A 16973-nucleotide genomic window follows, 5' to 3' on the forward strand; every position below is an offset into this window, starting at 1 on the left:
ACTTAATTGGTACTAATTGGGTACTTTTTTCTTATTGGGTATACCCAAGAGGAAGTGTCGCTTAATCTACTTAAAATGCCTTAATTGGGTACATGAAAGTTAGTACCCAACAAAACTTAGACACTGCGACTTGTCCAATAAAGTGTCTGAAAAAGTTGCTTCTATGGACGCACCATGTATTCGCTTCTATATCATACTTTCGGAACACTAAATTTAGCTAAGCTGCGGTCTTAGTAACTCCCGAGAGTTCCGAAAAGCAACCTCCGTTTATCTTGTTCTTTCAAGCGTTTGATATCACACACAACAACAATGGCGTCTGCAAGGCATAGTGAGCACGAGGTCAAGATCCAAAAAGTAAGTTTCTTGATTTATTCACACTTTAAAAATAAGTCTTGCTTTGATACATTTTGTCAAACATAAGGATATTTTACTTTATTAATCAATTTTGAACTACATTCGGATAATTATAGTAATAAAAGGACTTATGTGTATTTCGAATTTCCTCTGTCTTGATCGTCTTAACATACATTGAATAGCGGATGCCCTTTTTATTGAAAGTAAATTCAATTCAAAACCACCATTGTCCTAGCCTCTGTTTTTTGCAAAGTTAATCCCGAACTTGCTGGACTTCACGCACGAGTGACCTGAGACAATACAGTTAAACACTATAGAGAGGCCCAAGCTGAGGGGGTATACACAGCCGTCCTGTTAAATGGGTGATTTGACACCTAAATACTGGTGCAATAATTTGATAAATAACAACTGTATTATCTCCTTGAAATTAGTAGGCTAATTGTACAAGCTAGATTAACACTGAGACATCGTAAGGTTATCTAAAAAATAGAATTAACACAAAAGAATATATTTTATGGAGATAATTTGAAATTTCAACACCGAGGCATCTAAAACCATGATTTGACTAAAGAAACATTTTAATAAAAAACTAGATGTGAAGTTTTCCTATTCTTAGCTAAGCTTTTAAGCTATCGTCAGATTAACCAGAATTTTCTCTGTTTCCCAAAAAACGTAACTACACTTCTTGAAGAATGCAGAAACTTAATTCATAATAAAAGATTGCAATATTGTTTTGCAGATTTTAATGCCACTTGATTTTTAAAAAGCCTAAAATAACAATTTCAATATCCAAATTTCTGTGGTAAAAAGGGTTTAATAATTTTCAGTTGTCTACTTATTTTCTTTTGATTAAGAAGTGGACAGGCATAGTCTACACTCATGCTATGCCTGTCTACTTCTCAAAAGAGAATATTGTCTACATTATACATGTCCTATGATTCATTACTGGATACAGATGTGTTCAAGTTTATATATAGCCTAAATGAAATAAAGAATGTTTAATGCATTATACTTTAAAACTAGTCAGACTGTTCTAAGGGATGAAAATAAATGTAAATCAATTTAAGGTAATTATCCATACGTCACAAAACAACGTCTGACGTAATTCACGCGTTATTACGTCTTATCCGTGCCCGATCTAATTAAGACCTAACGTTAAAAGGCGTATTTCAAAACAAAGAAATCAAGCTGACATAGAAATTGATTCAAAACAAATATATTAAAAATCCTGGCAACTGCAATCAATTAGGCCCACCGGGGTATTAATCAGCGAAATAACATGACTAGGTTGTGTCGATTGCGTACTCGTTTTGAAAATATAGACCGCTTACTTTTGTGCTGCATAAACATCAATCCATTATAAGGTTGAATTTAATCAAATTCTTTTAACATTAATCCCTGAAAGTCCATAAACATCCAAAATGAAATCCTGATCGAGATCTATATTTCAGTGCATAAGGGAGATAAAAACACAAGGGGAAATAATTTGACCTATATCATCTTTATCCTATTCGCTACGCAACGAGCATAGATTTGTTTTCCACAAAAAAATGTTTTTAGAATTAAAAACCATGCGCTGAAGAGAAGTTATTTCATTATAAGAACAGTCTTTAAAACCAGTAAAAAAAAAGTTTGAATAGAGGTTTTGTCTTGAAGGCATATATCAGGTAGTTAGCATTATCCACGCATGCATCCGCAATTTCTAAATACCGATCCCGATCCATAATACTAACCGATATCCAAAGAAACCATCTTTTGCGATTTAAATGATACAGATTAATCTACAGTTTGTTTAAATCATATTTTCTATTTAACAATAATGAAAACATATTTGTTTAGAGTTATGAAATAATTAACCTATGCACAGTTTTATTTTTACGGATCTTTTTTCAAAATATATATTTTAATGATTTTACCAAAAATATGCCAATTGTGATCCTGTAAAGGCCGGTCCCTTGGGTAATTTTATTTCCAATTGATTAAGGGCGTTAAGGTTTAAAGAATATCAAAATTTTAGAGAATTCTGTACGTAAATAAAATCATAAGAGCTTATATTCTCTTTGAAAATTTATTCATTTTATCTAATTTGTATGCAGATTTATCTATTTTTTGATAAATAAGCAAGTGTAACATAAAAAATTTTGTTTTGAAATAATAATTCCTTTATTTTACATAGGATATAAGTCAAAAAAAGATTTTGTAAAAGTCAAATTTCAGGCTTAGGCTTATATTCTTTGTGTATGAGAAAAGCGCTATTTCCGCAATCGGTTCTATTTTTAGCAACGGCCCTAGCTTTTATAATACCGATTGACCAGCCAACAGGGTAAAATTTGATAAGAACATATCCTCAGATACACGTTTGAAAAATATGAAAAAATTCTGTACGCATTTTATTTATCTAGTGGGGTATGGACCATTACCTTAAGAGAGAAAAAAAAAATGAAAATAAAATATTGAATAACACTTAATATGTGAATGCAAAAGCAAATCATTTTTTGTACAATAATATTGTTTCATTACAGATCTTGAGGTCACATTTGATTACGATGCAAAATTTTCCTTAAAATACGCTTGTTTCCAAGGATTAATGATTTATAATATTACCGCAAAAAAAGGTGCCTCTTGCAAGGTTTTATAATATTTACCGCAGAGAAAAGTGCCCTTTTCACCATTATTTGACATGCCCTTTTCAAATCCTAGATTTAACACTATACCAGGCTATATATTAAAAACTATATTATTTATGAAAGTGAGAAATCGTAAATGTGGATTATGAATTTTTATACTATGCTAACATCTTGTATATTTTTGATGATGAATACATTGTTGGGTAAAATAATATTAATAAATCGCTTGTCCAATTTTTTTGTTGGATATCGTGAATCAGTAAGTCCATTATAAGTATAAACATAGAGATATATTTGCATTTTTATTATGCACAGGTGGATCAACTACCAAGAGAACAAAAGATGTGCTAATTTTAAGGTAAGAGCATATAATGATACGTGCCACATTAAATATTTTACTTTCTGTAGTAAATTGAAGGTAAAGAACATGGCGGTAGCGTGTTGTGAGGACCAAGCTGCTATGATTGTTGGTTTCTTACACTTGTAAATTCATATGTATTTGTGTGTTTGCATTTTAAACTCTAGATTAAATGGCCATAAAGAAACAAGAAGTTTGGTTTCTATGGTTAGAACACTGACAGGTGTACATCAAATAAATAGTGAATGTAACCTTGGCTTGAATTTAAGCAGAAGCATGACACAATGATCAAACCTTATGAAATTTTTTTTAATCGATTTCCTTGTATTTCAGGAGATGCTGTAGCTCTTCTCCTGGATGGGGGTGTTTGGTGGCCAGGAGCATGTTCCTTGACGGAAAAAAGTAAGTGTATGTAATATTTTTTGTGCTTTTTTTCTTTTCTTAGAAACATCTTAATGCATGTTATCTTCAAGTGTAAAGCACATTAATTTGCTATTCCAAAAGTTTTAAGAAATGGATTCCTGTATTTAATTTTCTTAATATTTCAGTGTGAATGCAGACAAAGGAAAAAAAATTGTAATGAACATTTTTTACTGCTTGCTTGTTTACACCATTATAATTATATTCCTTTGATGAACAGTTAGATGTAAATCGTTTGTTGTAAAGGTGTTTGAAAATTTGGTTTCTGGAACTTGATAAATTGGGGAAAAAGCACTTTTCAGTTGCAATTAATTGAATAAAACTTTCTTGTAGTGATAGAAGAAGAAGACATACAGGAAGATGAATAAGAGGATACATCACTTCGAGGAAAGAAAACCTCCTCATCTAGTAAATATTTTTTTTCTTCATATCATACCACATGACTGATTTGAGTTAATCTATTATTTCAATTAACTTTTCTAATTTCAAACTCCATCCAAACAGGATATTATCAGTCAAACTTTGTGTGCAAAGTAATTAATTGTAAATGAGCTAGGCCAAGTGTGTTTTTCAGTCCTTGTTAAGATATGATTTGAGTTATTTTATTTTCTATCTTTATTAAATTAACATATTTCATGTGACGTACAAATTTGTTTCATTGCAGCATGAATGAAATGGACGGAGGCTGAACTGGAGGAGGTTAAGGAATATTTCAGAGAATGTCTGATCTCGAACACCACTCCAGGAAGAATAACTTGCAATATGTGGATTGAGGAAAGCAGAGCTAATATAATAAGCTATGGGAAACTCTAAAGAAGAAAGTGTGGAGTCTGCCCCCCCCCCCCCCCCAAAAAAAAATAAAAAATAAAACCACCTTGACAGTTTTTGGATCTAAATCCTACAGCAAAACTTAATTATGTAATGATGTTTGTTTTCATCTTCCTCCTTGCTCTTATTACAGTGAATTTTTATTTTTTTAGTTTTGAGACAATTTTTTTTCATTTTCATCACCGTTTACCATACTTTTCACTGAAATTGAATCAATAGTAATTTCTTTTATTGTGAGAAAGACATGCATTGTATCTTTTTAGAAAGGATGTAATCAGTTTGAGAATGTTATCATTCAAAAGTACATTTTCATTTAATTGGACATTTGATGAGAATTTTGTTTGATCAAGTCAAATTATTGCAAGATTTCAATTTATTTAGCAGTATGGTAGTATAAAATTATTTGTAGTATTTTCATGGATTTTCTTCATTTGATGAGAACTTCTTTTATTAAAGGAACTGATTGCCAATTTTTGTAACTAAGGACTTGATTTATTTAAGACACCGTTTGCCCTTTGTCATAAATATATCTTTGTATCAAAGCCTAGATTATTATCTTTCTGTGTTTTGAAGATAAAAACAAAAGAAAGTTTGGTAATTACATATACTTTGTGGTAGATGAATTGAAGGTTTGTGGACAAAATATTTTCATTATATTGCTTGGATTTTCTTGAACTGTGGCCATGTTGCAATTATTTAAGATCCATGCTTAGAAAAATTGCTAAATTGTCATTTGCATAACAGCCAGGTAGTTGCAAAATGATGGTACATGTACCTTGACCTATCATAAATTGATATTTGTAAAGGTTTCTAGACCAGATATGTAGTGTTCAAAAAATATTTGAACTATTTAATGCTTATAATGCTTATGAATGCCAATTGTTTTTTGAAAAATAAAAACGAAATGTTAAAATCTCGTGAGATTTGCTTCTTGTGATTCAATGTGGTTATAAATTCCTCGTATTTAATTAGGAATCTTCAGTACAAAACAAGGGCTATATAAATGCCCTCTACTGATTGGGTTGTATTCTAATGCAGGAGAACAGATATTGAAGAAAAATGCCGACAGATGTTCCAAATATCTGTGAAGTTATATATCATTTAAGGGAGATAGGTAACAAAGAGGATTTGGAGAGCCAGGTGTCCAGATCTTGTTGGGTTGTATTTCAATTAGAGAAAAATAGGTTACCTAGAGGAATTGGACCGTGTCCAATTCTTGTTGAGTTGTATTATAGTTAAGGGAGGAAGGTAACCAAGAGGATTTGGACAGGTGTCCAAGTTTTAGTGGGTTATATTCCAGTAAAGGAAGAAAGGTAACCAAGAGGATTTGGACACGTGTCCAACTTTTATTGGGTTGTATTCTAGTATTAAAGGAAGAAAGGTAACCAAGAGGATTTGGAGAAGTGTCCGACTTTTGTTGGGTTATATTCCAGTAAAGGAAGAAAGGTAACCAAGAAGATTTGGACAAGTGTCCAACTTTTATTGGGTTGTATTCTAGTAAAGGAAGAAAGGTAACCAAGAGGATTTGGACAAGTGTCCGAATTTTGTTGGGTTGTATTCCAGTAAAGGAAGAAAGGTAACCAAGAAGATTTGGACAAGTGTCCAACTTTTAGTGGGTTGTATTCTAGTAAAGGAAGAATGGTAACCAAGAAGATTTAGACAGGTGTCCAACTTTTATTGGGTTGTATTCCAGTAAAGGAAGAAGAAGTAACCAAGAGGATTTGGAGAAGTGTCCGACTTTTGTTGGGTTGTATTCCAGTAAAGGAAGAAAGATAGCCAGGAGGATTTGGACAGGTGTCCGATTCTTTTTGAGTTGTATGCCAGTTAAGGAAGAAAGGTGGCCAAGAACATTTGTACAGGTGCCCAATTATTGTTGGGTTGTATGCCAATTGGAGAAGAAAGGTAGCCAGGAGGATTTGTACAGGTTTCTTATTTCTATTGGGTTGTATTCCATTGAAGGAAGATAGGTAACCAAGAGGATTTGGACAGGTGTCCGATTTTCATTGGGTCGTATTCCAGTTAAGAAAGAAAGATAGCCAGGAGGATTTGGACAGGTGTCCAATATTTATTAGGTTGCATTCAATTTAAGGAAAATAAGTAATCAAGAAGATTTGGACAGGTGGGTTGTATTTACATTGATAGGATACAGGTAACCAAGAGAAGCTGGACAGGAGTAGAATACCTGTTGGCTACTTGTTTGTATCAAATATGAATGGGACTTTATCATAAGACTTGCTTAGTTTTCTTGTAATGAATAACATGCTTTTCAGTAGGAAGCACTTTAAGGTAAATTGTAGAAGGAAATAATATTTTTTTATCTTAGCAAAACAACTTCACAAAAAAATAGTTTACCTCACACAAAACATTTGCAGTTTTGTCACAATATACCTACACACAATAAAACAAGCATTAATTTGGAATGAATAAAGAAAAATTAAAAATAAATTCAATAAATGTGGACACTTAAATATATTTACCCAATTAGATTAAAACAGTTACAACCCAAAAACTACACTCTCGTATGTACGGTTTTTTCATATCCAATAAGCAATATCCAACAGAACTTGGACTTGACGAACCCAATAAATAGCCTAATGTGTGTCCGTCCGTCCGTCTGTCCGTCCGTCTGTCTGTGCAATCGTGTCCGGTCCATATCTTTCTTATGGAGAGGCATTGGAAGTTCTTACTTCACACAAAGATTGCTTATGACCTAAGGGTGTGTCATGACCTTGACCCAAGGTCATTCGGACAAGGTCAAGGCCACTGGCATGAAAAGTGCAAAATTCGTGTCCGGTCCATATCTTTCTTATGGAGAGTTATTGGAAGTTCTTACTTCACACAAAGATTGCTTATGACCTAAGGGTGTGTCATGACCTTAACCCAAGGTCAATTGGGAAAGGTCAAGGTCACTGGCAGAAAAAGTGCAACATTCGTGTCCAGTCCATATCTTTCTTATGGAGAATTTTTAAAATTTCTTACTTCACACAAAGATTGATTATGACCTAATAGTGTGTCATGATCTTGACCCAAGGTCATTTGGGCAAGGTCAAGGTCACTGGCAGAAAAAGTGCAAATTTCGTGTCCGGTCCATATCTTTCTTATGGTGAATTATTGGAAGTTCTTACTTCAAACAAAGATTGATTATGACCTAAGGATGTGTCATGACCTTGACCCAAGGTCAAAAGGTCAAGGTCACTGGCAGAAAAAGTGCAAAATTTGTGTCCGGTCCATATATTTCTTATGGAGAACCATTGGAAGATCCTAATTCACACAAAGATTGATTATGACCCATGGGTGTGTCATGACCTTAATCCAAGGTCATTTGGGCAAGGTCAAGGTCGTTGGGAAAAATAGTATAAAATTCGTGTCCGGTCAATATCTTTCTTATGGAGAATTATTGGACGTTGTAACTTCACACAAATATTGCTTAGGACCTAAAGGTGTGTCATGACCTTGACCCAAGGTCAGGTTGGCAAGGTCAAGGTCACTGGCAGAAAGGTGAAAAATTCGTGTCCGGTCATTATATTTCTTATGGAGAAGCATTAAATGTTCTTACTTCACACAAATATTGCTTATAACCAACAGTTTTAAAAAAATAGAGCAGTTGTTATTTAAGGAAAATGGACGGTGAAATAGATTCATCCAATATTTTCTATAATTGGAAAAATACACGCATTATGATTTTTATCTTAGCGGGGGGTATCGATTGTGAGCTTGCTCACAGTACCTCTAGTTTTTTTCTATATCATAAGTCTTTATAGATTCACTTTTTTCTCACATTTGAAAAGATGAGGTCTGCACTTTTATTCAATTGTTTATTAATCACTGATCATCATAGATTTTAAATGGTATATATCTTTTATCTTAATTATCAAATGCAATAAAATACACCAATGTCTTGTTGAAAAATGTGATAATAAAGAGAGGTTTAATTTTTGCAATGTGCTTTTATTTATTTTCTTTAAGGTACCTCACTACATCAAGACTTATACTTTTTATGACATGTCACAAGATGGCGATTTAAAAGTTTTGTGAAATTGTTTGTATCAATCAATTTGGTAAAATACCATCATAGCTCAGTAGTTAAAAGTATCAGGCTTGTGAACCAGTGATCCAAAGTTCAAACCCATCTGAGGCTTTGGTTCGTAATTACTGAATTAACAGAAAATCATTTCCCACTAAAATTGCTTATTTCTCGCCTATTTTACTTTCATGTTATTTTTCAATATTGAGTCATTTTCTGCTGATTTGAGAAACTACTTGTATTATATGATGTAGTGAACCACCTTAATGAGGCGTAATGGCCAACAAATACCCACCAGATTTATGGGCAGCAGAAAGGGCAAAAAATACATTGCAAAGAAGACTGTTGGTTTTGATATTATTTTGAATTGTTGGTTTTGCATTTATGGTCATTGATGATATTATTTTGCATTGTTGAATTAAAATTACTATTGATTTTGAAAAAAATGTATTTTTTGCTCTTTCGGCTTCCCACACAGATAGACTAGTATGGTCAAATGGACCAAGATAAGAAATTACATAAAATTGAAAAGCAATAAATCTTATTTACCACTTAGTATTTTGTCATGACATGGATTTGTCATCCTGTCCAGAGAAACTGTACTATATAGAAATTGGTAGAGATTACTGACAGACAATATTTTGTTCAATATGCTTAACAAATTTTTCACATTTGGTATTTGGTGCAACTTTTGACAATTTCATTCAAACTTTGCACACAGTATCCTTAGATATAGGGGAATCAGAATTATATTAAAAAAAATCAAGACACAAAATTATTGTAAATGTACAGTGGTACATTCATTTTATTTACTATCTAAACAATTTAAACATCTAAACCACAGGTAGTAAAACAAAAATGATCTTAGCTCATGACATATTGCAAATCTCTCTAAAATTTATCAAACAATGTTGTCAGAGTCAATTATTAATTATTGACAGTGATCTTGGCACTATTAATGACATGTGACACAACAGACTGTATTCTTGTATAGAATCCCTCGGTATCTGTCATACATCTATCACTTAATTTCTAAAACATGCGTATTCAAGAGTATCTTCTATGAATTGCTATATTAGCGTTTGAAGGGTTCAGGACGGTTCAAACTGTCTCTCTGAGCACAGACTGCCCTCCTCTAAACACTGTCGCAGCCAATCCTCATTCACAATGTGGAACTTCCTACTTCTTTTTCTTCTCTCTTGTTTTAACTCTTGTACTCTGCTCAAATCTCTGTAGCGAAAAAAGGACATTGTGTATGTTCAAGACATCATGCATTACTGGTACATGTATAAACTAATTCAGAAGAGAGTTGAACATTATCAGTTACATATGTATGATGGATGCTGTATTTTTATCAAATGAGAGGGAAACCTGATAGAAATGTTTCCATGATGCATTTTGTGCTTTTGGAGGACATCCTAAGAAGTTATTTCTGGGAGTGGTGAGGGAAGGGGGTATGATAATACAGAATGCTTTTAAAATTTGGGTTAAATTTAGGTTCTGACCTTTTGTCAACCATAACATGGGAGACTTTTTTGTCCAGAGAGTCGGAGACTGTTCCGCCAAAAAACCTCAGCTCCAAGGTCAGGAATTCCAAAGACGAGTCTTTGATTTGTGTTGAGGGATCACCTATTACAAGCTTGTTGTCCAAGTAAAATCTAAAATTGGAAACAACAAACATACTCAGGTACAGTTACTATGGTGATTATATAAAATGGTACTTATTAAAAGAATTTTTTTAAAAGTCTTCTAAAGTATTTGATTTTGATTATCTAGTCATTTTTTGAAAACATTTCAAATTATTACCTGCATGTTCTGAACAATCCATATGGAGAATCATCAGGGAAATATTTCTCTTCCAATTCAGCCATTTCATCTGTTGAAATGGATATTTCACTCTACAATGGAAACAATACAATGTTTACAAAATAATACAGTAATATTAACTCACCACGATAGTATAAATACAAGTACTTGTACATTAGCGATAAAAAAGACCCCATACAGGTAACTATATTCCTCTTTTCTAAATCAATATCCAATTGATGAATTAAAACCTACATTATCCATGTGTTGAAAGGTGTACTTGAGTTGATCTGGAGTAGTATCCTGCATATAACTATCTCCAAACTCGTCATAATCCTTCTTCAGAGCCATCTGTGTCTTTGCTGAGGTGTGGATCATATCAGCAGGTGCCCTGTGTACAAACATTAAATGTGCTGTGTAAGGAACAATTTTTGCCGGGATTTAATTTGAGATGGAGTAGAGAATCACAGTTGCTAAATTCGAAGACAAAATGTACATGTATTTCAGACAATTGATAATTTTGCATCAAAGGCAAAAAATATACTTTTACATGACTGTATTAAAAAATTTATTAAAGATTTATTTTCTCATACCATGGAATGAATGTCTGTGCATCCAAGCATCTCTTGAACCAGTCAACCTTTACAATATCATACAGGTCACGCTTCATCAGGTTTGTAACCCTCATGACAACCTTGTCAGCCAGCACACAAAATGTGGTAGATCCTATCAATACATGTATATGTATCTAGGTATAAATGTTATGAACCAAATGAATGCATTTTGGCCAACTGGCAATTGAATGGAAAAAAAAATCCATATTTATGATTCATCTCCTTCCACAGTACTGGTACGATAAGATAAAAATGGCTGATCTAAAATTTGAAAAGAAATTGTCTGTAGGAGTAAATTTATACCTGGGTTTTGAACAACAGAACCTCCATACTCTGCCACTTTTTTCTCAATTGCTGCTTTACTTAAAGAAGAGGGACCATTGATCACACAGAACTCTTTTCCTTCAAAGATCTTGGATGTCTAAATAAAGAATTGAATATGCAAGTGAATACTTTTTACCATCTGATATGTATAGTAAACATAAAGTACCTATCCTCTAGCCTTATTTACTGCAGATTCCTTATTTCACACAAGAACTTAGTTCCGCAATTCCGCAATTTTCTACCAATTGCGAGAACATAGACTCGCGAATCCCGAAGTTTGATCTTACTTTCGTACATGTAGTTTACACGTCCGAAAAATAAAAGCGAGATTTTAAAATTTGCAAAGTGTACTTCTTATATATTAATTCCTTTGCGTTTAAATAGGAATCTACAGTAATGCTAGTATATCGGGTTGTGTCCTATCAAATGTTTGTAAGTTATCAAATGCATACCTGAGTAACGTCAGACAAATCTGCTGCCTGGAACTGAGCACCCAGAGTGGGTCGGATGACATGGGTCACAACTTTCCGTTTTTTCTTGGTTGGTTCCTCTTCCTCCCTCAGCTCCACTTTGCCTCCAGCAAGTTTACCCCCAGCTCTCTATGATAGAAATAACTGAAGTATAGTACATGTACATGTATGTGGTGTCAAGAAAAAAAGTACAAGTAATACACAGTACATGTACATGTACTGGTTAGGTGTTGTCACAATGATCTGTTTAGCAAATCAAGTACCGGTACTCAACAACTCCCACAAAAATTCCTTATCCCTGTAACGCAAAAATTTGGCGAGTGTCTGCTCTGCTCAACAGGGTTCTGATATCAAGTTACTTACATCCTTCATTTCTTGGACCTCGGGTACTGTCATACACTCGTACCACGCCTTGTCATCACGGAATTTCTCCACACGGGGAAATCTCAGAGTGAAGCCTGTTTTAAATCTCTCACTGTCTATGACTTCTGCTGCCTTGATCTATTAAAGATTAAAACAATTTGGTGGATGATTACAGTTAGGTATTGAATGCATATATCTATATTGATTGTAAACTTTATGTGTATGATATATATTAGCAATGTCATTCAAAATCATAATGTACATTTGTTTTTAGAGATAAAAAGTTTAGTGTTCTATCTACAAGGTAATTTTGCACTACCTGAACTATACATGAGTTTTTTGGTTCAATGTATGCGTCTGGTTTCTCTTTAAATCCGGAAGCCAGTATAATAGAAGAGGGTGGATTTTTCTTGTTAAAGACCTTCCAGTGCTCAGCAAGTTTCTTGTTGAACTCTGCAAGTTCTTTTTTAGAATACCCTGATCCAACCTAAAAAAAAATAATGAAACTGTTGACGATAATACTGGTATTAATTTGCATACTGACACTATCAAATCTCAAACAAGATACGTAACTTACAAAGAAAAATAATTTCTTTTGAAGTGATAAATTCTTTCAAAACTACAGAATAATAATAAAAAAAGCTGTGGTACCTTGCAGAAAGAATGGAAGACAGTTGGATGGCTCCCATCTTCCTCCGGAACTGCCAATGCACAAAGAAAGTGGGACATCATCCCACTTCGGTGCCCCACCCCAAAGAAACCCCCCACGACCAGGACGTCTAGTTCATCCATCAGTCCTCCTACATACTCCGGTTTGATTTTGAACCAGCCCCCCTTCCTGGTGTTAGGTCGGTACACAGAGTCTGGTTTTTTGACCATGATCCCCTCCTCCCTGCCATCAATCGCCTCGTTCAGAGCCTCTGCACAGTCTTGACTGGAAAATAAAATGTTTGTTCCAAAAAATTTGATTTTCAGCAAATACAATTATAATGTACATGTACTAAGATATTTTAAGGAATGCTGCATCACTAATGGGCAGGTAAATTTGTTAAATATATGTATATTACAAAAGCATATGTTGTTTATCTACCGGTAAATGAAATACTTCCACATTCATAAAGACTTGTTTTGTAGGTACATGTTTAAGGTTCCTTCAAGTTTCAAGTACGGTAATGGTTTACAATAATACAAAGATGTTTGAAAACTTATCTCATCTTTGACGATGGATATATTTTGTAAAACTAATAATTCCATGTTAACAAGAACATAGACTTAATAGAAAGCTGGAGGACTTACTTTGTGTTGGCTTCTGTGTGTTTACTCAGAAAGAGCCTCCCCTCTTCCTCTGTGAACACAGTCTTCAGTAACTCCAGGCGTTCCTTCAGTGGTTGGTTCGTAAGGACACGCCCATTGAGCATTATCAGGTCAAAAGCATAATAACATGGCTGATATCCCTCCTCTCTCTGGTGCTTTATATCTGTGTTCATGGCCTTAGTGGCTAAAAATATACATGTTATTTGATCATGTATCAAAACCCAATGAATTTGCTCAACACAACTTTATGACTTGAGACATTTCTTTAACCTATCTGTAAAAGAATGAATTTCAAGAGCAAATTACAAATGCTGAATTGGAAAATAATTAGATTACATGGTAACATGTACATTGAATGAAATATAAATATGCTCAAATCAATCAAAAAAATTCACAGTAGTGTTTGAAAAATTACCAAATGTTTTTGTTGCTGCATCATATCCTATCATTTCTCCATCCAATATGCAGGATTTCACAGATGATTGAAAGCATTCATGGATGAATGGTGTCATGTTTCCGTCGTACCGATTGGACCCAAAGGTGCTTGTGTATTCATTACCACTGAAAATGACAATTAAAAAGCTAATCAGTTGTGAAAACGACTAAAGAGGCTAGCATGAGCATATATTAACTGTATATGAGTCAAGGTCTTTTTCTAACAGGAATTAGAAGGTATACTGATTGTACAGTGTTTTTTTTCACTAATGAATAAAAAATCAAAAACGCTGTCACATTTACTTATGTAATGAAAATGATTATTTGTTACCTCCTGGAGAAATATTTGTATTCTCCCTCCTGTTTGTGTAGAAGAATTCTCTCTCCATCAAATTTGGTTTCTATGATGTATGGCTTGCCATCCATTAGTTTTTCAACCTGTTTGATGGAAAGGGGGATGAATAAATATATGAATACAATGTACATGTCTAAATTGTTAAAACCATGATATGAATCAGCAAAGCTCTAAATTTGCTTTATATTATATAGCAAAGATCTGCAGGTCACAATACAAGATTGCTCTTACCTGATCTGGTGCTGCTCTCTCCCCAAGCATTGGAGTGAAAGGAGAAAATATCTCTATTCCAATCTCATGCACTCTTACACTTTTGTCCCTCAACATTCGACAAACCTTCATGAAAAACAAATACCCCTTAAAGCATTAATATCAGCATATATATTTTTCTCTTTAATATAGCCATGTCTCCATTGCTAAGATACATGTAATTCATAGATGTTTAATAAAATAAAAAATTTTAACATTCAGTGTATACATTTATAAAAATGATAATATGATTATGGAACCTTTTCCAGATTGTTGTTGACATTGTAGAATTCCTCAGCATCAGGGTGATACACACTGAACACAGACGTCTGACTCAGTCCAACTTTTAGTTCCTTCACTATCATCCGGATCAGCCACTTCAGTTCAATAGCAGACATATTGGTCAGAAGCTTTAGGATGTTCTTACGGACAAGGTCTTTTTTCTTCGCTGCATTATTTGTGGCAATGCCATCTAAGCAGTTGTTGACTTCCTGTATCGTCAGTGTCCCTTTTTCAGGGCAGCGATTTTTTAGCACAAAGTAAGCCACAGCTGCAAAGTCTCCAGCATCCTTTAAAAATTAATACATTTTACAGATATTCTACAGAAATAAAAAAAATTAAGGCTAAAAAAAAAAAACAAAAAAAATGTCCTCATACTACATACATATATGTACATGTACATGTAAAGCTATGAAATGTAAACTAAAAAGATTGGAAGGTAAGATTGCATTTGAAATTCCAATGGACTAGCTTTTATAAAATGCTTTGAATTGAAAAAAAGAAAAGAAAAATGAATACCCCTTTGGCAGCTTTGGGTGCTTTGAAGTTCAGTAGTCTGTTAGAATCTGCACTGTCCTTTCCCAGACACAGGACTTCAATCAAGAGTTTAGCCAACATATGCTGTAAATTGTACAGAATGGTAATCAATGTGGTAAGAGTCAAAACACAAATTCATAAAATGTACTTGCTTGTCTCATCCAACAACCTTACATCAAGTAATTTGGGTGTGGTGTTAATTAACATCAGCTTTATGATGGATTAAACAATTCACTAAGAATAAATCACCAACATTTCAAACAGATTTAAAAGTGAAACTGAAAATGCAAACGGTAACAGGTAATACATGTATTTACAATTACAGAGAAAATCAGAAGCCTGTTCAGCACTTTAAAACACTTGTGTCCTAGGGAGACAGAACTCTGGCAAGCTTTTATAATTAAGCGCCCCCTCTGCTATATATACCTCTTTTATTCCATAAGCTGCTCTTTGCTTTTCAAGTTGTGGCACCAAGAGTCGCATAGCTGCATAAAATGAGTCCGTCTGTAAACAAACAAACACAACATTTTAAGACAAAGCTAACCGACTACATTGTCTAATTTAAAATGATAAATCAGGGCCTTATCTGCTTATGGATATCAAGTAAATTAGTTTCTGGAATATAAAATACAAGTCCTTCACGACTTACGGTATCTGGATTATCTTTATGCAACTCCTGATGAAATTCACGCCATTTCTCCACAAATGTCCCCAGCACAGCCTTCTTTTTCTCATTGCCATGGGTTTTAGAGATCTTTTCCAACAATCCACACAGTTCGGCAAAAGACACCTGAGACGCAACCGTCAGTTCTGGTTTGGTGTCCACATCTTCTTCGTCCATATTTCTTTCAGAAATAAGGAATGTCAAATATATTGGTCTTTCAATCAGACTCACTCACTCAGTCTTCCTTGACCCTCACCCTGGTTTTACTTTGGTTTGTACACAAACAGTAATATTACCTCCAAACATTGAAGATCTCACTAAAATAGACTGGCAATGCATTGTCTGCTGGGAATTGCCAGTCTATAGCCCCCCCCCCCCCCCCAAAAAAAAAAGTAAAAATAAAAGTAGGAAAGAATTTAAGAAAATATAGGTACACGATCAATATCTTCATTGAATGTTATCATTCATTAGACTAAGCCTTGCAAGCTTTTGTACATGATCATGCATTAATCAGTTAATCAGTCCAATATTAAGTTGAACTGTTCTGAAGACGGCAAAATAAATTAATAATTTAAGCTGTCCTTGCAAACTGACAGTCTGGATAGCACCTTTGAGAGGTCATTCATCGGAAGATCGTGTACCATAATGAGATATTGATATCAAAAAATTCGAATTCTTGATATAAAAAATTTAGTCCTCGATATCACAAGTCTTTCAGTGATATCCAAATATAATTAATGATATTAAAGCAGAATGACTTTCATCAAAACCGAACAATAATCAAATCATATCTGATATAAAAAAAAAAAACCATAAACCTTTTTTGATACGAAGAATTAATTCTGATGGGGTGTCATTTAGATATTTTAAGATATTTTCTAATATCAGAACTTAAACTTTTTTTTAATCAAAAAATGTTTCATGATATCATAAAAGAATAGTTTAATATAAG

At 33.7% G+C, this 16973-nt stretch overlaps 1 protein-coding gene and 1 long non-coding RNA gene across 2 annotated transcripts; one reads left to right on the top strand and one right to left on the bottom strand.

The window, feature by feature from the left end:
* Window positions 1-245: 245 nt before the first annotated feature.
* LOC136269871 (uncharacterized) lies at window positions 246-5503 on the top strand. The gene is made up of 5 exons (XR_010707440.1): window positions 246-354; window positions 3297-3339; window positions 3673-3741; window positions 4093-4167; window positions 4424-5503. It is a non-coding gene; the product is annotated as an uncharacterized lncRNA (long non-coding RNA).
* Window positions 5504-9367: 3864 nt separating this feature from the next.
* On the bottom strand, window positions 9368-16292 carry LOC105336061 (DNA ligase 4). The gene is made up of 18 exons (XM_011440239.4): window positions 16007-16292; window positions 15784-15861; window positions 15340-15441; window positions 14802-15110; window positions 14524-14628; window positions 14269-14375; window positions 13918-14063; window positions 13485-13686; window positions 12840-13122; window positions 12508-12675; window positions 12189-12326; window positions 11808-11954; window positions 11335-11452; window positions 11011-11143; window positions 10673-10808; window positions 10418-10509; window positions 10117-10269; window positions 9368-9841 (listed from the first exon to the last, which is right to left on the bottom strand). The coding sequence occupies exons 1-18, from the start codon at window positions 16196-16198 to the stop codon at window positions 9703-9705; spliced, it is 2748 nt and encodes a 915-aa protein (XP_011438541.3). The 5' UTR covers window positions 16199-16292; the 3' UTR covers window positions 9368-9702.
* Window positions 16293-16973: the final 681 nt, after the last annotated feature.

The sequence above is a fragment of the Magallana gigas genome, chromosome 7 (genome assembly GCF_963853765.1).
Source record: "Magallana gigas chromosome 7, xbMagGiga1.1, whole genome shotgun sequence".
Taxonomy (NCBI): Eukaryota; Metazoa; Mollusca; class Bivalvia; order Ostreida; family Ostreidae; genus Magallana; species Magallana gigas.